Source organism: Sorex araneus, chromosome X (assembly GCF_027595985.1).
Source record: "Sorex araneus isolate mSorAra2 chromosome X, mSorAra2.pri, whole genome shotgun sequence".
NCBI classification, from domain to species: domain Eukaryota; kingdom Metazoa; phylum Chordata; class Mammalia; order Eulipotyphla; family Soricidae; genus Sorex; species Sorex araneus.
In genome coordinates this window covers 373,904,669-373,928,201 of record NC_073313.1, presented here as the reverse complement: position 1 = coordinate 373,928,201, position 23,533 = coordinate 373,904,669, and the positions used below count along the sequence as shown (strand labels likewise).

The 23,533-nt window shown below is 64.5% G+C and overlaps 1 protein-coding gene across 3 annotated transcripts; it reads right to left on the bottom strand.

Annotated features, from left to right (window-relative positions):
* Positions 1-12,454: 12,454 nt before the first annotated feature.
* On the bottom strand, positions 12,455-22,280 carry SIX3 (SIX homeobox 3). 3 transcript variants are annotated; one of them, XM_004616042.2, is made up of 3 exons: positions 22,161-22,280; positions 14,932-15,646; positions 12,455-13,785 (listed from the first exon to the last, which is right to left on the bottom strand). In XM_004616042.2, the coding sequence occupies exons 2-3, from the start codon at positions 15,636-15,638 to the stop codon at positions 13,593-13,595; spliced, it is 900 nt and encodes a 299-aa protein (XP_004616099.1). In that variant the 5' UTR covers positions 15,639-15,646; positions 22,161-22,280; the 3' UTR covers positions 12,455-13,592. The 3 variants fall into 3 exon arrangements, with proteins under 3 accessions (XP_004616099.1, XP_054977668.1, XP_054977669.1); XM_055121693.1 differs by lacking the exon at positions 22,161-22,280 and adding an exon at positions 21,514-21,780; XM_055121694.1 differs by lacking the exon at positions 22,161-22,280 and adding an exon at positions 15,838-16,126.
* Between the last annotated feature and the right edge of the window lie 1,253 nt (positions 22,281-23,533).

Here is a 23,533-nt window from a genome sequence, read left to right as displayed (position 1 = left end):
GGCTCAGATGTGGGCTCAGAGCTGCTCCAAGCAGGCACAAAGGCGGGTTGTGGCATCACCTGCTGGACAGAGATGGCGCTGTACTGCCTCCTGCCCAGCCCAAGGCCCACAGGCAGCCCCTTCCGGCCCTTGGAAACAAGGTCCTGTATCCTTTGCAGGTTTTATCATCAAAGGCTGTGCTTTGGGGCTTGGAGAATTGGGACGGGACATTCCACAGAGACTGGGTGCTGGGCACCTGCTTGAGTCCCTCCCAAACTCAGGAGAGTGGAACCCAGCCTTGTGGCAGGGTTCCCTAAGCCCCTGAGCTGCTTCCACACCCACCTCCCCACTTCTGCACTCAACTCAGCATCCTCCTCAGCACTCACCTCCTCACACACCTCTACACCTCTGCACCCACCTCAGTACCCACCTTCTCACACACTTCTGCACCCACCTCAGTACCCACCTTCTCACACACTTCTGCACCCACCTCAATACCCACCTCCACACTCACCTTTGCACTCACCTCCGCACCCACCTCCTCACACATCTCTGCATCCACCTCCATACCTACCTCCACACCCACCTCCTAAGCATTCACCTCTGCACTTACCTCCGCACCCACCTCTGTACCCACCTCAACACCCACCTTCTCACACTCTGCACCCAATTCGGCACACATCTCCTCACACATCTCTGCTCCCACCTCTTTACCCACCTCCACACCCATCTCCACCCTCACCTTCGCACCCATCTCCACCCTCACCTTCGCACCCATCTCCACATCCACCTCCGCACCCACCTCCACACTTACCTCCGCACCCACCTCCACACCCACCTCCTCACTCACCTCCACACCCACCTCCACACTCACCTCTTTTTACCCACCTCAGCACCCACCTCCACACTCACCTCCACACACATCTTCACACCCACCTCTTTACCCACCTCAGCATCCACCTCCACACCCACCTCAGGACCCACCTCTGCACCTATCTCTGTACCCATCTCTTCGTCTACCTCCTCACTCACCTCTGCACGCACCACCGCAGCCTCTGTGAGCCGTGTTTCTCTTGCGTACTGATGCCCTCTATGGTAGTCGTCATACTCGTGCCCTCTAGGGGGTTCTTCACACTTACACCCTCAGTGAGTGTGACTTCACACTCGTGCCCTTGAGCAGGTTCTTCACACTTACACCCTCAGTGAATGTGACTTCACATTCGTGCCCTTGAGCAGGTTCTTCACACTTACACCCTCAGTGAGTGTGACTTCGCACTCGTGCCCTTGAGCAGGTTCTTCACTCTTCCTCTCGGTGAGCCAGTGTCTCCTGGTGGAGGAAGTTGGGTTCAGCCTCCATGTTCCTGCTGCTGTCTTCCCTCCTCTGAACCCATACACGTGGTTGCTGGAGTTTGGGGGTGTGAGCTGCCAGCGGCACACACGAGGAATGTCCTGGCTCTCTCTTGAGTGCGTTTTGTGACCCCTGGCAGCCTGGAGACCGTGTTGCCCCTGGGTGCCCTTGGCCAGCCCCAGGCCTCTCCAGCTCCCAGCCTCCGGGCCTCCCTCTCAGAACAGGCTCCCGGTTCCCTGCTGCACCCGCTCCCCCCACCCCCAGCTCCCTCCTCTCTGGGCAGTCTGAATAAAGCTTTCAAGGCATAAAAGAAGAGAGGAGGACCTGAAAGGAAAGCAGTCATTTTGAAATACAGTTATCAAAATATTTTTCAGGGAGTGATGTAGTAATACCTGTGCTTCTCCATTAATGGATTAAGTAAGATCCAGCAACACTGATCGCCTGAGCTGGGGGGACAGTTGCCATCGGTGCTGGGATGTGACTCTGGCTGGTGCCTCGCACAGTGACAAGCCTCCCCCTATCCTGCTAGTCACAGCTGTCTCCCCTGGCCCTCTGCCCTCTGCATACTACTGTCCACAGGGCAGGCTGTGTGGACACCAGCTTGTCAGCACCCATCAGAGCCATTCGACAGATTGTCGCTCCTGGAAGACCACTGAGACCCCAGAGCTGCCGAGACCTCCCTGACCCAGAGTCAGGTAGGGCGCTCACGCCCCCAGGGGGTGCAGGCAGGGATAGGTTGGGAGTCTTGACGTGGCTCTGACGGTGCCAGGTGTCCTGTTGGTCATTGAGATAAAAACCTGCTATCCACAGCAGCCAGCAGGCACAAGCCTGGGTGACGTCTGTGGAGGAGTGCTGTCTGGTCACCCAGTTCCAGTGTCCGCTCTGCTGCTGTGATGTGGGCTGATCTTCCTAGCCCCGAACCTGGACCCGCCCAGGCACAGAGAACAGCACACACCTGATGTGGCCGCCGGCTCTCGTGACTGCTAAGCCAGTCAGCCCTCACAGCTCCTTGCTGCAGAGAAGGAACTCACCCTCACTCACCCTCACTGTCCCCGTCCCTGCCCACTCCGCGCTCTCTGACTGCCTTCCCACCCCAGCCTCATTCACTCTCCTCACCTGGGTCCAGAGTTCTGTGTAGACACTGGTGTGGCCGTCCCCACTCCTACCCCCGCCCCAGACACAGGGCTCCGTGCAGACAGATGGTGTGACCGTCCATGCTCTGGACATGGAGTTCTGTGCAGACAAATGCTGTGACTGTCCCTGGACACAGAGCTCTGAGCAGACTGGAGGTGGGTGTGGCCATCTCCCCTCTGGACATGGTGTTCAGTGCAGATAAGTGGTGTGACTGTCCCCACGGACATGGAGCTCCGTGTGATGGGTGATGTGACTGTCCCGCCACCCCAGACACAGAGTTCCTTGCAGATAGATGGTGTGACTGTCCCTCCCCTGGACACTGAGCTTTACACAGATGGATGGTGTGATCTTCCCCCACTGGACACTGAGCTCCATGCAGATGGACGGTGTGACCCGGCAGCTTACAGAGCCAGGGTGGGAGCAGAAGGAGAGCGGCAGAGCTACAGGGACGTTCTTCCAGGACTGCATGCTTCTTCCCAGTGCCGCTGGGACCTGATCCCTCAGCTCTTCCTCAGTCCCACACTCCTCTGGGCTCAGACACACCCAGGAGCTTGTTTACAACCTAGGCGGCGCACAGCAAGCAGACAGCTCTGGTCCCTCGCCTCGAGTCTCCTTCCTTCCCTGGGCTAAGAGCCACATGGCGGGGAGAGTGTTGCTCCACTCCACTCTGGTGGGTGCACTCAGAGGAGTCCCCTGGAGAGGAGCCCACGCAGTGCAGAGAACGCTGGCTTCAGGCTGGTCCCAGGATGCTTCCAGTTTCTCTGTCCTCTATCAGTCTTCTGTTCCCTGCCCATTGGCCCATCCCCTCACCCATCTACCCATTCAACCTTCTACTCACCCACCATCTGCCAATCCATCCACCCGCGCACCACACGTCCATCAGCCCATGTGCTCATGTCTGTCCATCACCCCCATGCGTCCACCCATCCACCATCCATCCCACTATCCGTCTACCTATCCACCTGTCTGTCCAGGCACCTGTCCGGCTGTCCATTTTCCATCTGCCCATCTCTCCACCCTCCTTTCCCCTATTCATCCCTTCCTCTGTCTCTCCATCCATTTTTAATGCACCTATCATCCACAGGTGCATCCACCCGTCATCTGCCCGTTTGTCTGTCCAGCTGTCCAGCTGCATATATCTGCCTGTCTGCCCACCCTCACCCACCCTGGACATGTGCCATGAAAGGGAACAGAAGACATAACCCCTGGCCTCAGCCCTGCCGCAGGCCAAGAGCCCCTGGCCGAGGACCCTGAACTGTCCGGGCCCACGCTGGCCCAGAAGGGGATAGCCGAAGTGGAGTCTGCCAGCTGGAGGGTCGGTGGCCCTGGGGGGTTGACAGTCTCCCAGGGGTGCCCACGAGTAGTGGAAAGGACCAACGGACAGGCCCAGGGTACTCTGTCCTTCGGGCATGGGGCGCACAGACTCTGCTGGGGGCTGAGATAGAGGCAGAGGAGCCCCGCACCCACTTCCTGCCCTTCTCCCCTCAACGTGACAGCACAGGGGTCAGGGGGCCTGGCTGGGCTGGGCATGGGCTGCACACTGGAGCCCACAGCACAGGCCTGGGGCTCAGCTGACAGTGCTCACGGGACGCCTCTGTAGATCTGCCGCCCTCACCTCCCCGATGACATGGCCCCTGCTCTACTGCCCACATCTCAGCACAGGGGACCCCCTGCCCCACCAGGAGCTCGGCACCACCTGCCTGTCGAGCCCAGTCACACACCAGTAAGCAGGACCTTGTGACAAGCACCTCGACTTCTCAAACTTTCCCGAGACTGGTCCTAGCAGGCGGGTTCTAATACACCCTCTGCTGGTCCATGCCCCACACACCATCCTGCTGCTGCTCTGCCCCTCTGCTCCGTGCCCGACCCTGGGGTGCCCCCTCTGCTCCTCATCCTATCTGGGCTGCTATGCTGGGCCGGGGGCGAGTCTGCAGGCACGGAGGGTGGGTCTGCGTCCTCTGCCGCGGGTCCTTGGGGCCACCCCTGTCCTTCCTCCACCGGCCGTGCCAACCACAGCACCAGCTCCTTGGACAGTGACCCCAGGGCTGAGCTGAGCCCAAATGAGGAGAGAGCCCAGGGGAAACTGAGGCTGGGCTCCTGCTCTGTGCAGCCGTGGCGGGAGCCGACACAGCAAGCTCTGCTCCAACCCCCCCTTACTTGCCGGCTCCTGCTGCATCATTGATGAGCCTGTGCGCTGGTGCCCGCGGCTCTGTGCGGTAACTGGAGCGTGCTGTGCGCTCGAGTGCGGCCAGCCTTCAGCAGGGAAGAGTCCGGAACAACGCTCCTGCATGCGCCCCAGACCCCTCTCCCCGGCCCTCCTGGTGGGGGCCATTAGTGCAGCCGCCCGTCCCGGGCATGGAAGCAAGGCAGGGGGTGCCCACGTGTGTCCCTGCGGGGCCAGGGGCGGAGCTGAACTGCCATCAGCCCATCTCATTCCTTACCCCAAAGGGGGCAGAACTGAGTGGGCACAGCCGCAGCAGACCCCACACCCACGCCTCCCCCAGAGCCCGCCCAGTGCAGACGCAGGGCTGGCTCCAGGGCAGTGACAGATGCCAGTCCCGGTGGCGGGGCACCTAAGACTCCGCGGCTGGAGGTGTCTTCCAGCCGCCCTCACAGCCCCCGGACCAGACCCTGGGCCCCTTGTGACTGGAGGACACGACCAGCGGTGTGGGGAGGCCGAGCCACACGCTGTGGCTGGAGCTGTCTCAGGCGGGTTGTCCTGCCACAGGAGGCACCCGCACGGGACCCCATCCAGCAGGGGCTGAAGCAGCCTGTGAGAGGGGTGTGACTAAGGAGCGGGAGGTGCATTGAGGGAGGGCTGAGGAGGGATGCGGAGGAGGGGCATACTGAGGGGGGCGGGAGGGGCCAGCACAGCACAGCCCACCTGGGGCCTGGGGGGCAGCAGGGAAACAACATTGAAGGGTCAGGGAGGTGGAGACCGGGATGTACTGGCCACGAGTCGCCAAGGCCAACACTCTGGGTCAGCCCAGGAGTGGACATGTGCTTGGGGCAAGAATGGGAGGCAGAGACGGGGCAGAACTTCCCCAAGCTGGGTCACTGGTCCCGTGGCTCCTGTCCCTAAGCAAGTCGTGCAGGAGGAGCACACCACACCCCCGCACCACACACCCAGCGCCAGAGGTGCAGATCCCAGGAGATCACACTCCACACCAGCCCCCGTACCGATTCCCACTGCACCAGCCCCACTGTGCTCGACCCCACTGTGCCCAGCCCACCCTACCGGGTCCCGCTGTGTCCCTGTGTGGGTTGGCGCCCTGCTCCGTAGAAAAGGTCTAGGTCACCTGCCCGTGGCCGCTAGCCTGGCAGGGCTGGCCCGGCACCACCTGGGGCGAACCCGTGGCTAAGCGTGCAGAACCGTGCCTGGGACCCCCAAACACATCTCCTCTGTTTGCTTCTCATCACCTAAGGACACGGTGGTCTCACAGGCGAGCGTGACTCCCTTGAGCCAGGGTCCTGCCCTGTCCCTTGTGAGTGTGTGCTGCCCGCCACACCCTCTGAGGAGGCAGCCCGCAGGGCAGTCAACCCCGAGCTCAGGAGAGCCAGGAACAGACAAAGCCCCAAGGCCAAGCCGCCGTGGACAGGGTGGAGACTGGGCCTGCATCCCTCAGGCCTTCCCAGAATTCTGCAGAGTCTGCTGGGCTCTCGTGGCACGGGGCACTAGAGGCAGACATGGTGGGTCTCGTCTTGCTTTTCCTCCTGAGCTCCGTCTCCTCCTCTGGAATCCAGGGCAGGGGGCAGCTGGGCCTTCGAAGCCTGTCAGACCCCCTGGACACAGGACAAAGCCGCAGAGCAACTCGAACAGGGTTGGTTTTCTCGTGTCCACAGCGCGACAAACGAGCCTGAAATGCGTGTCTCGATGGACAAATGTTCTTTGTTTTATGTTGGCAGTGCTCTGGGCTCAGAGCACCGGGCACTCCTAGTGGTGCTGGGACCCCGCTGGGCACCGACCCTGAGGTTGCAGCCTGGGTGGGCGCCGTGGGCCCAGGAGAGGTCCAGAGAAGCCACATGTGGAGGGTTTGGAATGGCTTCCTGCACACACGCACACACATGCACACACACACACACACACGCACACATGCACACACGCGCACACACACACGTGCGCACACACGCACACACACGCACACATGCACACACACACGTGCGCACACACGCACACATGCACACACGCGCACACACACGCACATGCACACACGCACACACACATGCGCGCACACACACGCACATGCACACACGCACACACGCACACACACACACACACACACACTGTTTCTTTACTGCAGCCTGGGGTGGGGAGAGAGCCCAGGCGGTGCTGATCTCTGTTAGAGGGGATACCAGACCGGCCCACCCCTCCTCCCTCTTGGGCGGGGTAGGACCCAGCTGTCACTGCAGGGGTGTGACAGCGCCTGGGCCCCCCCCGCCCCCCCACCCCACAGATTCAGGTCCCCACTCCCCTCCCACGCCCCACGGGACAGGCAGAGGCCCAGCAGGTCTGCAGGGGCTCCTGGCACTTGGCGGCACAGTGGGGGGTCACATGACCCTTCGAGCCCACCAGAGACTGGAGAGGTGGGAACTGCAGGCGCCAAGCCAAGGCCGTCTGAGCCCGCAGCCCCGCACCCCAGCACCCCCGCAGCCCCCCAGCGGCCCGCAATCCCCGCCCCTCATCACCCCCAGACCCGCGCCCCGCCGCCAGGTGGCAGCAGAGCTCCGCGCAGCCGAGACCGCGCGGCCGGCGCTGGGCAGGGGCCAGGGCCCGTGCTGCCGCGGATTTGCTAGACTTGCGGTTCGCCCCGTGGCCCCAGGGCACGGCCCCCGCCTGGCCCGCCCCCACGACCACCCCGGCCCAGACCCTTCTCTGCCTGCGACCTTGTCGGACCCGCAGAAGCCTGAGTCCCCGCAGGAGGGAACCTACAGGAGCTGGTGCTCAGCCCAGGACCCCAGGGGCCAGGGGCCACTGAGAACCGGCTCAGAGAGTCGGGGGCAGGGGGGGCACAGCGGGGCTCAGAGGGGTTCAGGGGGCACAGAGGGGCTTGGAGGGGCACAGAGGGCCCCAGCCAAACAGGCTGGGTGGGACGCAATGAAAGGCAGGTGGGAGGGAGGAGGGGAGGGGGCAGAGGGGAGGGGAGGGCAGACAGGGACTGAGAGGAAGCCATCAGAGTACTCCACCCTCAAAGGCCAGAGGAGAAAGCCAGGCCAGAGCCTGGGGCAGACAAAGGCCTGGCCACCCAGACAGTGTCTGGCCCTTCCCCGCCCCCTCCAGGCCCAGGTTTCTTCGGGGGGGGGGGGGCGGCGCAGGGGGCTGGGGCAGCCCTGTCCTTCCCCCCCAACCGCACTGGCTCCCCTGTGCTAGGGAGTGTGTCGAGGGCGGGGTTCCAGGGCGCAGGGGAGTGGGCTTGGGGGACAGAGGGGTTGGGGAGTAGGGGTCCCAGGGGCAGGTCAGGGGCGGGCGAGGGGGGGATCCTGGGTCTCTCCCAGGCCCAGGAAGCAGGCGGTGAGCGCTAAGGGGCCCGGCATTTGCCCCAACCCCCCAGCAGGGGGCACTCCCGAGCTTCCTGAGGGCCTCTGCTGGCCACTGGGCTCCTGGAGCTGCTGGAGAGGAACCCAGCTGCCCCAGGCCCTCAGTCTCACCCTCCCTCACTCCTTCCTGGGCTCAGAGCAGGGCCCACTCTAGTCTGCTCCATCCCTCTTTTTGGCCCAGCCTGTGCAAGCGTATGTGTACATGGTGTGACCGCGTGAATGCACACATGTGCACACATGGTGTATGATCTCACGTGTGTACAAGTGCTGCTCTGCACATGGGATGGGGGAATGGGTGACCCCTGAGGGCCCCATTCTGGGGTTGAGAGTCTTCTCTGTGGACCCTGTTTTGCCGCAGGGCCGGCCTATGTGTGTGCACGTGTGTCTCAGAGGCTCTGGTCTACCCATGTGCGTGTGTGTGTTCATGCGTGTCTCAGAGGCTCTGGTCTACACATGTGTGTGTGTTCGTGTGTGTTCATGTGTGTCTCAGAGGCTCTGGTCTACACGTGTGTGTGTTTATGTGTGTCTCAGAGGCTCTGGTCTACCCATGTGTGTGTATGTTCATGTGTGTCTCAGAGGCTCTGGTCTACCTGTGTGTGTGTGTTCATCCATGTCTCAGAGGCTCTGGTCTACCTGTGTGTGTGTTCATGCGTGTTTCAGAGGCTCTGGTTTACCTGTGTGTGTGTTCATGCGTGTTTCAGAGGCTCTGGTCTACCTGTGTGTGTGTTCATGCGTGTTTCAGAGGCTCTGGTTTACCCGTGTGGGTGTGTGCATTCATGCGTATCTCAGAGGCTCTGGTCTACCCATGTGTATATCAGTGCAAGTGTGTGTGTCTGTGTGTGCATGCGTGTTTCAGAGGCTCTGGTCTGCCTGTGTGTGTCTGTGTCTGTGTGTGCATGCATGTCTCAGAGGCTCTGGTCTACCAGTGTATGTGTGTGGGTGTAGGTGTCAGTGTGTTCATGCTTGTCTCAGAGGCTCTTGATCTACCCGTGTGTGTGTGTGTGCGCGCGGGTGTGTCTGTGTGTTCATGCATGTCTCTGAGGCTCTGATTTGCCCGTGTGTGTGTGTGTGTGCGTGTGCGTGTCCCTCAGAGGCTGACTCTGCCCATGTGTGTTCTTGTGCATGTATGTTCTCTCAGAGGCACTGGTCTGCCAGTGTGTGTGTGTGTGTGTGTGTGTGTGTGTGTGTACATCTTAGAGGCACTGGTCTGCCTTTGTGCATGTCTCTCTCCAAGGCTCTGGTTTGCCCATGTGTGTGTGCATCTGTGTGTGTGCGTGCATCTGTGTGTGTGTGTGCATGTGCCTCTCTCAGGGGCTCTGGTCTGCCCGTGCATGCATCTGGGGGTGTGCATCTGTGTGTGTGCCTCTTTCAGGGGCTCTGGTCTGCCCGTGCGTGCATCTGGGGGTATGTGCATCTGTGTGTGTGCCTCTCTCAGGGGCTCTGGTCTGCCCGTGTGTGTATCTGGGGGTGTGCATCTGTGCGTGTGCCTCTCTCAGGGGCTCTGGTCTGCCCGTGCGTGCATCTGTGTGTGTGTGCATCTGTGTGTGTGCCTCTCTCAGGGGCTCTGGTCTGCCCGTGCGTGCATCTGTGTGTGTGCATCTGTGCGTGTGCCTCTCTCAGGGGCTCTGGTCTGCCCGTGCGTGCATCTGTGCGTGTGCCTCTCTCAGGAGCTCTGGTCTGCCCAGTGCGTGCATCTGTGTGTGTGCATCTGTGTGTGTGCCTCTCTCAGGGGCTCTGGTCTGCCCGTGTGTGCATCTGGGGGTGTGTGCATCTGTTCGTGTGCCTCTCTCAGGGGCTCTGGTCTGCCCCTGCATGTGTGTGTGTGTGTGTGTGTGTGTGTGTGTGTGTTCATGTGCCTCAGGCCCCTCTGCTGCAGTCCATGCTGCCCCTGCTGCTCTGGGCATCCCCTGGTGGATTCCCAGCACCCCTCACCCGGCATTTCTTATTTGACGGGTGGTTCTGGAGTCCTGTGTTCCTCTGGACAGGGGGCATGGGAGGAGCACACTGTGTGCACCCTGGGAGGCTGGTGCATGCATGAGCACTGGGCACTGAGTGTGTGCGCCCTGGAGAGTGTCCACAGGAGCTCTGTGGACCTAGACTCTGGCGTCTGAGTCAGGACCCAGGAGCCCTGCAGAGAGGCATTTGGGCAGGCCAGCTGGGCTGTAGGGCAGGAGGGGCAGGAAGGAGTGAGGGCAGGCGCCACCCTGAGCTGGCTGTGCACATGTGCGGATGCGTGTGCTGTGCATATGTAAATGAATGTGCATGCATGTGTGTGCGTGTATGCATGCATGGATGTGTGCATGCGTGTGTGCATTTGTGCGTGTGTGTGAATGTATGTGAGTGTGAGTGTGTGTGGTGGCCTCTGCCGGCCTCCCTGGGCCACCGCTCCATCCAGCCCCGCCTGCCGGCCAGCAGAACTCAATCAGCAGCTGCATGAATACACTTGAATGGAAAGTTGTGCTCAGCTGACCGGAGAAATCGGAGCCGGCCAGTGTGCTCCCCCTCCCACTCCCTCCTGCTGCCCTGCCTGCACCCCAGGGCTAAGGGGGGCTGAGACTCCAAAGGACCGGGACTGGTGTGTGTGTGTGTGGGAGGGAGGCCAGAGCTCAGCCCAGAGCCCAGCCCGGTGTGGTGCTGGGGTAGAAGCAGCAGGAGAGCCTGGGAAGGGCCCCCCTGGCGGCAGGGCCAGCACACAAAGCCCAAGTCAGGACGAAGACAGTGGGCCTGAGGGTCCTCCTGGGGAGGCCAGAGACCAGCCTGGACTGCACCCCCACAGGAGAGGGCCCAGCAGTGCCGGGAGGGGGAAGCTTCCGGCCTCCCATTGGGCCCCAGACACCATTGCAAGAATCCGCCAGCCACCGGCAACGGGGTCCTCAGAGGGACTGACAGGCCCGGCTGGGGGCCAGAGTGGGGGCAGACAGGCCGCCGCCCCTCCAGCTCGGGCAGGCAGGAGACCCTTCTGCTCGCAAGTCCTTCCCCACCACAGCAGCCACGGGGCAGCAGAGCAGTCGGGGTCCACGAGGAGGTGCTTGCTGAGTCCACGGAGGGCACCCAGTCTCACGGCGTCTCACCACCTGGCCACTGCCCACCTGCCAAGCTTGGAGGCCCCGCGGCGGAGAGGAACCCCAGGCCTGCCCGCTTTGAGACAGCCCTTCCTGCTAACGTCCTAGGCAGGCACAGGATCCAGGTGCCCGCGAGGTCATGGGACACCCCTGCCCATGCCCCCTAAAGCCAGCAACCCCAGGTGCCCGTGCTCAGCCAGTACTGGACATGGGTTGGTGTCGCCTGCAGAGAGGGGAGCGTAACACAAGGCCCACAGCCCAGAGCTGGCACGGGCCTGGCCTGGACCCTGCTCTGTGGGGAGGTGAGTGTCCTCCAGTCTGGGCCTGTCCCCCACCCCCATAGGCTGTCTGTCAGAGCAGAGCTGGGAGGCCCCATGTCCCCACCAGGTGTGTGTGTCACTGTAGCCGGCTTGGGACTCTCGAGCCTGAGGGTGCACCCCGCGGTCAGGCTGCCACAGAACTGGCTGAGACAACCCCTTCCCCTCCCATCGCACGGCCCCAGGACACCCCCACCAAAACCTCCGGCCCAAACCGCCTTGGCTCCCCCAGAGTGCTGCCCCCGACAGGGACAAAAAGAAATCGGAAATCGGAAGTCAAAATTAGTTTGGAACGGGCGCGAAATTCCAGGCACGTTTCGCCCTAATCCTGCTTTGGAAACTGCCCTTTCAAGTGAGGGCAAGTTTTCTGGAATTACCGCCCCGGCTCCTCCTCACCCGCAGCCGCCCTGGCCCTAAGCGGCGGAGGCGCCGGTGGCCGCGCCGACTCGGAGCACCGCAGGGCCGCACCGACCAGTGCACGGGGCGGGGCGCGGGGTTTCACTTTGGTGCCAACCAGCTCTGCCAGGCCTCGGGCGCACAACCTCCCGTGGGTGCCCAAAGGCAGGAAGGAAATGGGAGCCCGGAGTCTCGAGGTCCGTCCCCATCGCATTCCAGGGTCTAACCTCCCCAAGCCCCCTGCTCACCCCGGCCCAGTGCACCCACCCTTCCCCCACCACTGTCCAAACAAGACCCAGCCTACAGCTTCTGGCTGCCTTGGGGAGGGGGTCGGCGTTTCGCAAAGCCGCCCTGCACCACCCGCAAAAAGCCAAGAATGGCCAAAGTCCCTAGCACACACAAAAATAAATAAAAAGTAAATAATTAAGAAGCGGAAAAACAAAAAACCAACAAGAAACCCGAAGTGACTGGGTTTGCTAACAGTGTCCCCGAGGCGGGGATCCTCCTCAGCCAATGTGCATCTTGGTAGGGATTTGGCTTTAGCTCTGGTCCCACCAGCCGGCCCCCAACCTGGCCCCCCCAACAGGCCACACCCAGGCCTGAGTGCCCAGGTGTAAACCCAGGCCGGCGGGCCGCACCCTGGGCTGCCGCTCTGGGAGGGACAAAAACACCAGTCTGTGGAGTGATAAGAAAATGGAGAATACTGTATTTGCTTTAGAAAGTTTTTACATATAGATAAACACGCAGTTAAGAGAACAGTGAAAGCCCGGTGAGAGTGAGCGGTCTCGCCAAAGCAGCTGAGAAGTACGGAAATCGCCTTTGCATAAGAATACTAAGGGCTCACTCTCCGCTTTCGCAAGGACGGGTCCCTCTTCCTAACCCACACCACCGCACCGGACCCACAGGGCGGCCAAGCGGGTGGGGGGTGCCCAGAGGAAAGGTGAGGTGAGTAGAGGTGGAGGAAAGGGGAGGAGAGAGAAGGGGGGGAAGCAATATCATATACAGGCAATTTCTACACATATATTACAAACTGGGAAAATGACCGATCATTAAGATATACATAATTCATATAAAATTTTGAAATAAAAATAAAAATCTGTTACAGTCATAACTATTCTTTTTCCACATTTATAACCAGTACCCACACAGGCAGTGACAGAGTGGAGAGAAAAAGGTGCTTACGAAGAAAATGATTGTCTGCTGAACAAAAAACAGGATTGCATCTTGTCTGACCGATACTTAGACTTCAGAACAGAGGAGGAAAGAGCGCGCGGGCAACAAAGGGCGGGCCTCGGCCGTTTCCTCTCCAGTTCTTTTTTTTTTCTCAAAAACAAATTCAAGAACGGAGATGGCAGTTTCATTTTTTTTTCTCTTTTTGTCTGTTTAGCTTTTGTTGTCTCATTGTGGTTTGTTGTTGTTGTTGCTGCTGTTGTTACAGTAGACGCTTTTAGATCGTTTTAAACTAGAGAGAATATTTTCCCAGATACAAATAAATCATCATGCAGGTGGGGTGCCGGTCCGAGGGGACCGGAGGAGAAGCTTGTCCCAGAAAGTGTACAATTGTCACCTTGTGTGTGCCGGCCGCTTGGTCCTGCATGCGGCGATCGGGCGTTTGGGGTGACGGTGGTGGCAGACGGTAGCTGGGGCTGTTCATGGGCTGAGCTCGACTTATTTCTCCTGCGTTTTAGGTTTTGCTGGGGTGGGAGTGTGTGCTTGCGTGCGTGTACGATGGTGTGTCCTGATTCTGGCTGGTTCTGGGGACCGAGGAGGCCTCGGAGGGCAGGGAGGGGAGGGAGGGCGCGGAAGGGCCGGCCTTGGCCATCATACATCACATTCCGAGTCGCTGGACGTTACCGACAGGATGGAGGTGCCGGTGTCCGCGCGCTCCGTCAGGCTGGACACGCTGGTGGTGGGACTGGCTGCCGTGGAGGGCGACTCTGCAGGGCCGTGTGTGGGGCAGCCGGGCTCGGCCAGCGAGCGCATGCCGCTCGGCCCGATGGCCTGGTGCTGGAGCCTGCGGAGACAGAGAGCAGCGCCCTGACACGGCGCAGCCGCGGCTCCGCGCGCCCTCGCGCTCTCGCCCGCCGCTCCTGGCTCCCGCGGAGGCTCCCGGGCCGCCCCTCGCCGGGCTTCCCGGTACTTCCCGGGGCAGGGCTGGCCCCCACAGAGACCGGGACCTCGGCCTGAGGCCCGGGAAGGCCTAGGCGCCCGACCCGGAGCCCCGAAGGAGCCGAAACCCGGGCGGAACCAAGACGGCCCTTCTCCCTCCCCAGCCTCTCGGCCCTGCACAGCCAGTCCAGGAGCCTCTGGGCCCCGCGCCCCCGAGCGCGCCCGCACTGACGGCGCTCCCAGCGCGTGCAGAGGGTCCCCGCCGAGCTCTGTGCATCCCGCGCAAAGCGCAGGACCGGGGATGCTAACGCGGCACGGCGGCGGCGGCGGGGCGCTGGCAAGGAGAAGGCAGCGGCGCCCTGAGCCGCTGGTCCCCGCCAGCTGCCGCCTGGAGCCGAGCGGGGCGCCCCCCATCCAGCGAAAAGTGGGACCTCCGACCAGGAGAGAGCCCTGGGCTGGCCTGGCCCTTCGCTGCCCAGAGCCACGCAGCCCGCAGACCCTCGGTCGCTGGCAGCACCGGCCAGGCCGGGAGCTCTGGCTCTCAGACCAGACGCCGGCCTCCCTGCGCTCTCGCAGCTCCCCTCTTCTCCAAGCTGGCCCTCAATTCTCCCCTGTCCTGAGCCAAAGACCGCCAGTCCCAGGGCAACTGGGCGGCGCTGGGTCAGCCTGTTCCTGCCCACTCTTCAACTTAGTGGACAGAGATGCCCGGTCTAGCAGGGACAGGAGGACAGGTGCACACACACACGCGGGCGCACATGCACACACGCACAAGGCCTCCCCACTCTGAAGTGGTCAGGGAGCTCGAGGGTCTGCGGCAGGATGGGGACTCCGCCAGCCCATCCGCCTTTGTGCCTGGGGACCCGCTGGCTCCGCCGAGCCTCCCCGACTCCGCCCGAGGCTTGACGAATGTGGAAACGAGAAGCCCGCGGCGCCCGTGGGCTCCGCTGAGCGAGCCTGGAGGACGTGGCAGTGGGCCCCCGCACGCCCGGCCCCCGCAGATTCATCCCCCGCGTGCCCCGCGCCCCGGCCAGGCCGCGCGCCCGCCACTGACCTGTTCTTGGCCGCCGCGGCGCGGTCGCGCTGTCTCCGGTTCTTGAACCAGTTGCCGACCTGCGTGGGAGTGAGGCCGGTGGCCTGCGCCAGTTCGCGTTTCTTGCTGGGGTTGGGGTAGGGGTCCTGCAGGTACCACTCCCGCAGCAGGCTGCGAGTCCGCTCCTTGAAGCAGTGCGTCTTCTGCTCGCCGTCCCAGATGGTGCGCGGCAGCGGGAACTTCTTCCGCACGCGGTACTTGTCCACCGGGCCGAGCGGGCGGCCGCGCAGCTTCTCGGCCTCCTGGTAGTGCGCCTCCAGCCACATGGCCTGCAGCTTGCCGTGCGACTCCTTGGTGAACTTATGGTTCTCCAGGATGTGGTAGAGGTCGCGGAAGTTGCCCGTGTGGAAGGCCACCACGGCGCGCGCGCGCAGGATGGACTCGTGCTTGTTGATGGCCTCGCACGCCCCGGGCGCCACGGGCAGCGACCAGAGGAAGCGGCCCAGCCGCTCGATGTCGCCCGTCTCCTCCAGCGTCTCGCAGACGCTGGCCACCTGCTCCGGCGAGAAGTTGAGGGTGGGCAGCTGGAACATGGACGGGTCTTCCGGGGGCGCCCTGGAGCCGCCGCCGCCGCCGCTCGCCAGAAGTGGGGCGCGGTGGTGAGACTCCGCCAAGTTGGACAACAAGAAGTGGGAGGAACAGAGGTCTAGGGGGGAGCGGAAAACCATGGGCTGACCTGGAGGAGAGGAGAGAGTCAGCGAGCGGCCGCGCGCGGGGAGGCGGCGCGGGCGCGGGGCGCCGCGGGCCGGGGGGAGCGCGCGCGGCGGGGGGCGGAGCGGGGGAGGCGGGGGCGGCGGGCGGCGGCGGAGGGGGAGGAGGAAGGGCGCCGGGGACACCCGCACCCCGCGCTCAGCCCCGCGCACACACCCCCGCGCGGCCGCATAGAGGGAGGAAGCGGCGCGCGCGCAGCGAGCCGAGCCGGGCCGGAGCCGCGCGGGCCGCGCCGAGCAGGATTCAGCGACTCCGCCGCGATCGCCCTAATGACAACAGCCTCATAATATCTCCCCTAAATCCACAGTGAGTGCGGCATTGAAACATTTTGTTTCGCTTTTCTATTGGTCTGCGGCGTGTCGTTGTGGCGTCGCCATGGCAACCGCTGCCAATCACTGTCAGCGCTGCCAATCAATACCGAGAACGTAAGGACGGTTTTACCACTTAGCCCGGGTGGGGGGGAGGGGAGAGGAGGGCGCGAGCGCCGGGGGGGAGAGAGAGATTTTTTCTTTCTTTTTTTTTTAAATCTTTGCAACTCTTAATCTCTGCACTTCCCCTGCTCGCTCCCGGCTCCCCCCGCCCCGCCGTCCGTCGCCGACTCACCGCCTGCCTCCAGCCTCCGTCTTCCCTGGTCCCCCAAAGTTCTGCAGGAAATCCAAAATGCAGTTGTCGAAGGGATGCGCCGGGCAAGGGGAGCGGGGGCGGGGGTCGAAGCGCCCACCCCAGGACCGGGGGAGGGTACTCCTGTGCCTCCGTGGGAGCACGAGGGTAGGGTGGGGTCCTGAGTCGGGACGGTGCACCGTGCGCCCAGCCCGGAGCCTCACCCTAGGCCGACGCCCCGCTGGGCCGGAGCCCGTGCCCGCCTGCGCCCGGCTCGGGCGCCCTCCCCGCGTTTGTGAACAGCCGCACCGGCTCTCCGGCCTAGACGCCCACCTGCGGTGCGTCCCCCGACTCCCGCAGGCTCCCCCACCCCGACCCCCATCCCGGCCCAGGCCCGAAGCCCGCCGCATACGCGCCGCAGCCCCCCGCGGCTGCAGAGCTCCACTCGCCGCCCTGCGGGGCGCCGGACTTCGGAGGCTGCCCGGGAAGCAGATAGGCCCGAAAACGGCTCATCTGTCCAGCGAAAATCCGGCACTTTCTCCAGGATGGTAACGCCACCCCCTCAGCCGACCCAAAGGCCCTGGCGAAGCCTGGGGCTGACTCCAAGGTGGGCGCCGCCGGGCAGGGCCCTACTCGAGCAGCCCCTTTGTGGGGCTCTACGGCCCGCTGACGGGACTGGACACCGCGGCGGGTCACGGCCGCGCTCCCCTAATTCTGTGCATATTTAGCTGCGACTCCGTTTGGTGTTAAAAAGTGTGTATTTTTAAAGGGTTCACACACAGTCGCCAACAGTGCCCGCATTGTAGGCCCGTGTACGACGCATATTGAAACGCAGCGTCCAGACTTCAACTTAATCTGCGCTCAATAAAGCTGACATAATTACCCTAAGCTGCCTTTCCAGAAGAAAAATCATTGAGGAATTCAAAACTTTTTTTAAAAAAGATCCTTTCCACATTCCGATGCAGATCTGGGGGCTCGGCGCGGAGGGCGCAGCGCGCGGGCGGGCGGGAGGGAGGAGCGAGCGCGGCGGGGCGAATTCACCGGCGCCCACCGGCAGCCCCCGGCCCCGCCAGCCCGCTCCGCGCCCAGCAGCGCGCCCCTGGCCGCGCGCCCTGCGTCGTCCTCAGGGAAGTCCGTGCCGGGGACCCGGGGTGGCACGCGGGAAGGCGGGCACTGGGCACGCGGGGGAGGGGGGCGGGAGGCGGGCGAGGGGGTGGCAGCGCAGGCCCGGGGCCTGGCCGAGCTGGGCGGCCGCACTCGGGGACGCGAGTCGGACCTGGGTCCTTTCTTCGCGGCCCTTTCTCTGGAGGGAGGATTAGGGCCCCGGCGGGCGGGCGGGGCAGGGGAGGAAGCGGGAGGGGGAGAGAAAGGGGCGGGAGTGGGCATTGTGCGCGTGTGGGGGAGAATTCCTACGGGTGGGTTCCGAATATTGTGCTCAACTTTCTTGAAAGCAGCTCGTGACCCCGAAACTGCATCCCCTGGAGCCGAGGACCCCGGCGCCGGGCGGGCGGGCGAACCCCGCCGTCCCGTCCCCGCCCCGCACCCCCGCCCGGGCTGAGGCCGCCTCCCCCCGCCGCCGCCGCCCGCCCGGCCGCGGGGCGCGGGGCAGGTGCCGCGGGCTCGAGCCGAGCCGGGAAATCCAACACCCCGCCCGGCGCCGGCACCGAGGCCGCCGGGGCCCGGACTAGTTCGGCGACACGCCCGCCCGCTCCCTCGCTCCCGGGCGGCCGCGCTGCGGGGCGCGGGCGGGTGGGGGTGCGGACGGACCCCCGCTGAACCCCGTGCCCGGCCGCCGCGGTGAGTTCGGGCGGGGAGCGGGAGGGGCCGCGTGGCTGGGACTCGGCTCCACCAGGTGGAGCTGGAAGCGCGGGCTCCGCGGGGCTCGGTCTGGGGGTGCCAGAGGAGCGAGGAGGGGAAACGGGCGCATCCGCCTCGCAGCTTGCCCCGTTCCAGGCGTAAGGCGGTGGGGAGGCCCTTGGGAGCGGAAAGCTCGGAGTCCCGTGTCCCTGGCAGGCCTCTCTGGGCAGCAGGAGTACCGTAGAGCTGGTCCCGGGGCCCTGGGAGTGCCCGCGCCCAGCTGTCTCTCAGAGCGAGTACATCAGGAGGGCAAGCCAATGACCGACTCCGGTGTCCCCCGTGCCCTGGCAGCCCCGGCTCCTGGCGTCCAGCCTCAGTGGCCAGGCCGAGGCCCGAGGTTCACCAGTCCGGGAGTGGGAGTAAGGGGCTGAGCGCCTCAGAGGGGACCCTCCTGCGTGCACACAGGGTCACCGGTGTCAGCATCAACCCAGCAGGCTCCCAGCCGGGGAGACCCTGCCGGAGACCCCACCCTCTCCTGGACCGGGTTACTAAGAAGCCAGGGGCTCTGCAGGTTTCGGGAGCGGAGGACCCGGCGCATGGGTGCAACGTCCACTCCAACTGGCTCAGCCTGGCTGCTGGGCCCTAGGGGGCACCTGCCAGCCCGCAGCCCCAGGCTGGGAGGCCTCCCCGCGCCCCGCTGGCCTGGGGGAGCGGGACTCACAGGCGGGGAGGCCGAGGAGCCCTTCAAGGACCGCATTACCTTCCTCTGAATGAACAACAACAACTGCTCCCTCGCGCGCCCAGCCCCGCCCCGCCGGACCCGCGCACAGCGCCCAGCGATTGTCTGCCTGGACAGTAAACACAGCTCAGTTGCCTCAACTTTCTCCGCACATAAAAGTTCCCGGCGTGCGGGGAAATTTGAATATTTGATCAGCCCCTTTGAGTGACCCTCATTAGGCCGGCGCCCTGCTAAGGCCCAGGCACTGCAGAAAGCTCCGGGTCGGGCATTTGTAAGCCTTGTTAGCGCCGCTTAATGAAGCGCCCGACCGCTCAAAAGCCGCCTCGGCCCCGCCGCACCTCTCAGCACCCCCAGGCCTAATGAGAGCCACGGAAGGTGGTTGCAGGCTCCTCCGCCCCCCATATCCTCAAACCAGGCAAGCTGATCTAGAGCCTCCAGGATGCCCACTGACAGGTCCAGGCAAGTGGATCTAGCAGGCCAGCCAGTGTGGCCTGGAGCACCTCTGAGAGACCCACGCCACTCAGGCTGATCGCCCAAGCTCTGGCAGGCAGTGGGACAGGACTGCTGCTGGGACAGAGGGATGGACGAGGACCAGGCCAGCTTCCACGCTCCTGCTACCTGAGCTACTTTGGTCCCTGTGGCCCAGAAGGCTGCCCATGGCTAGCGGAGACCCTCTGCAACAGCCAAAACCAGTGTGCCAGGTCCTGGGCAGAGGGTGGCAAGCCTTCAGTCGGGGAATCATATCCTGGGCTTAGGGGAAAGGCTGACGCCTCAGGTCCCACATAGGTGCAGTGTCTGCTAGTTCCGGCAAAACCACTGCACAGCCCGAGCTGGGCTCTCCGGCGTCTGCCCAGGCGCAGACATCATGGTCTAAAGGAAGTCCAGGCAGACCCCACCGTGCCCAGGCCTGGGGCAGGGGCGCTGCCTAGGTAGAGCCCCAGCCACCTGCCCGTCCCCTCCCTCCCGGGTGACTTCTTCCTGCCCAGGCCCTCTCCAACCCCTGGTAAGCTGCTCCTGGGCTCTCTGGGGCTCCCAGGCACTCAGGGTGGCCACTTTGGAGGGCCTCACAGAGGACTTGCTTTGTGGGGTCAGCCCTCTTCCATCCAATTGGGGGGCTCTAGGGATACCCACATTTCCCCCAGGCAAAGGTACGGTGGGCCTAGCCAACTAGTACTCCTGGCTCTGGCGCTCAGCTTCTCATACACTGCCCCCAGCCTTCACCCCTGCCCACAGGCCAGGTGGGCCCACCAGGTAGGCCAGACCGGCTTGCTCGCCAGGGACTCTGCTCTCCGCCTCTCCCCAGTTGCCCGCTCGCCCCGCCCCACTTCCCACCCGACCCTACCCGTCAAGTACACGCTCAAACTTGGAGAACGACCCTCTCCGCGGGCAAAGGCGGGGCCTTGACCCTCGGGGCAGAGTTAGGGGACCGAAGCCAGGAAGGTGACGCCGGCCAGCGATGGAATCGCAGCTCTGGGGCCCGTCCCGGAGCGGCAGCTGCTCCCGGGAGGGGGCGAGGGGAGGGGGCGAGGGGTTCGCAAGCGGCGGGTCAGGGCCGCGGGGCCTCTGGCACGGGTGGGGGGCTCGGTGCAGAAAGGGGGAGGCGGGGGTCGGGGGCGCGGGGCGGAGGGGATGCAGGTCTTTAAGAGACGCGGGCTGGCCAGGCGCTGCTGGCGCACTGACCCCGAAGGGGATTTAGCGGGAAGGGAGCGACTGGCTCCGGGGGCTTTGTCGGGGGGACCCGGAGGCCGCGGCACAAGAATGCGGCGCGCGCGGGCCCTGAAAGGCGCGCGGAGGCGGCGGCGCGGCCGCTCTTGACTTCTGCGCGCCGGGAGTCAGGCTGAGCCGGCGCGCGCCGCGGCCCGGGCCCGGGCGGCGGGAGGGCGCGGGCGGCCCCGCTGAGGTCCTGGGCGCGGCCTGAGCGGGCCTGTGGGCGCCGGGCGGGGTCGCGAAGGAAAGCACCTTTTCCGGCGTCGCTACTAGGTCTGTGGCCAGCACGCGCAGCGCCCGAGCGCCGACCCCAAACGGACTCTCAACAGGTGGCCAGGTAAGTGCCTCCAAGACTCCGGTCCCGGGGCCGGCTCCGCCCCGTCGCTCGGGCCCTGGCTCCTCCCGCGTCCCGGCGGCACGGAACCCGGACCGCGCGCTGCCCTGGGGTCCCGCCCGCCGTGCCCGCCCCCTCCTTCACCCGCACCGCGAAGCGCCGCCCAGTCCTGGGTCCTGGGCACTTTCGCGCGGCGGTGGCTGCCTGGGCGCCGCTGCCTTGGAGTGCGCCAGCACCTCCCGAGCGCGGCGGGCAGCGCGCGGGACCGGCCGACGGCCTTTGTGTAGGGTTTGCCCGCAGAAGCGCGGTGCTCAGCCTCGCGGGCAGGACTTCCCGGAGCCCGCGCCGCGTACAAAGGCTCGTGCGGCGCCCGGCCCGCGGGTGGACCCGGGAGGGGCGAGGTGAGCGCACGGCTGGAAGCCCGGGGTGTCCGGTGCAAAGTCGGGGTATGCCCTTGCAGCGCCCCCGCAGTCATGCACGCACGCGCCGGTCGGCGCAGGTGGCCTGCGGTGTTCCCAGCCCGTGCCCAGGCCCTCCCTGACCGCACTGCGCCCCCTCCGTCGCTGCCCGGTTCTTCCGCCCGACCTGGGACCCCGGGGCCGCGGCGGTGGTGTGTTTCGGGGTGGGTCGCGACGCCTGCGCCGGAGGGTCTTACCTGTGCCCAGGTGAGGGCGGCGGGGCGCAGCGATCAGCGGCGGGTAAATATTCATCGGGCGGCGGGAGCGCCTCCTTCCCGGCGGCGCCGCGCGCTCTGCGCTCGCTTCGCGCACTCCGCGGCCTCTCCTCCGCCGCTCCCCCGCCCTCCTGCCCGCCGCGGCGGCCGCCGCGTCCCCCTAACCTGTCGGGCGCCCAGCCCCGGCAGTGCCTCCACTGCTGTCTGCCGCGCGCCGGGGCGCCGTGCCCGTCCGCTCCCTCCTCCCGCCCAGCCCCTCGCCCCCTCCGGAATCCTACATCATTAGCGTGATTTTCCGGGGGGTCACGCACCCCCTCCTCAGCTCGGCGACAAGCCGGCGCTCTCCAAGGTAGCCCGACTCCATCCCCCACCCCTTCCCTCTCCACCCATCCGGCACCGGCCCGCCCTCCCCGCCGGGGCCAGCCGGGGCCACCCCGCACTCCTCGTGGCGTGGGCGACTCTCTGGCCCCTGTCCATGGGCGTTTCTAGATTGGCCCGGAGCGGAACAGGCCTGTGGGGCGCCCGTCGTCTCGGATCCCGGGCCTGACCGTCGGGCCGGAGCGGTCAGTCACTCGACTCGAAGGCTAGGAACAGCCGACGGCTGAGCCAAAAGCGGCGAGAGAACGCACCTGCCAGGGCGCGGGGACGCGCGAGCCCCGCGGTCCCCGAGAGCCGCGGCCGCGCCCGGCACTGCGGCCCCACCGCACCAGAGCCCCTCGCAGGCCCGCAGACCCCGGCTCGGGCCTCCCTTCCGGGCCGCTTCTTGCTCGCCAGCCCTGGGCCACGCCGGGCTAGGGGGCCGGCGGCGCTCCTGCAGCCGCGGGTCGGCGCCCCTGTGGGGCGGGAGGAGGGGCTAGGGGCGGGTCCGGGGTTCCCAGTTACAAATACTGCCGAGGCTGGGGTCTGGGCTAGTCCTGAACTCGTAGACCTCTCCTGGAGGGTCCCACCGATCGAGGCATCTCTGGCAGATAGGGTCCTTAGGGAGACACCTGAGCCCCGACAATGGCCTGGAGGAGGTTCCCACACCCTGGACGTGGAGACATCCAGGGCCGGTCCCAGCCTCCCAGGCACCTCCTCCTCCTGGAAGGTTAAGGAATTGAAGCGGGGATGCACTGCGGACCTGGGGCCCCCCAGAGCCCCATCACCCCCTTACCAGCCTCACCTGCCAGAGCTTGTCACCTGAGAGGAGAGGAAAGGAGGGGACCGTGAGGGGTGTGAGCACCGGGGGCCAGGGAGGAGGCCAGGGAGGCAGGCTTCCAGGGGAACCTGAACAAAGCAGGACAGACAGGCCCAGTCACGGAGGCTGAAGTTCCGGGCAGGGGAAGGTGCCGGATGCCATCACAGACTCTCTGGGTCTGGAGCTGGACCGTGGAGTGGTTCAGGTTGTATAGCAGAGCATCCGAGCTTCATGCTCCCACCTCAACCAGCTTCCTCTCCGCCGGGTGCCCCTGGCTCCAGTACATCTCCAGGAGTTAGAGGATCTTTCCCTGGCATCCTCCAGGCCTTAGTTATACCCTAAAAACGGAGAGAACTTCAGCCTCCAGCCCCATTCCATTCCAACCCCTTCCCACCAGATGACTCTCCTGAGGAGTGATCATGAACATCAGGTTTACTGGGTCAACATTCTCTGGGAAATTCAGAAAACTCAGAGCAGACGGCTTTCCTGGCCACAGGCTGACTGGGAAAAAGGTGTGCCCCCTGTCCCTCTCAGCCAAGAGCATTCTGGGCAGAGGCAGTGCTGGCCCCTGGCTCCCAACTCAGGCTGGCACACCACAGGGTCGCTTTGGGAGGGTCCTTCCACTTAGAACAAAGGGAAGAAGGAGGCTTTCAGGCCGATGACCACTGTGCACGGGCCAGAGGCAGCGGGACTGCCAGGCAGATGGAGCTGTCCTAGAAACAGGCATGAGGGACATAAGGGAGGACACACCATCCTCTGTACACCCCCAAGTCCCCACTGTGCCCAAGGTGCTTGATTATAGACATTTAGCAAGTGTTTGTTCTT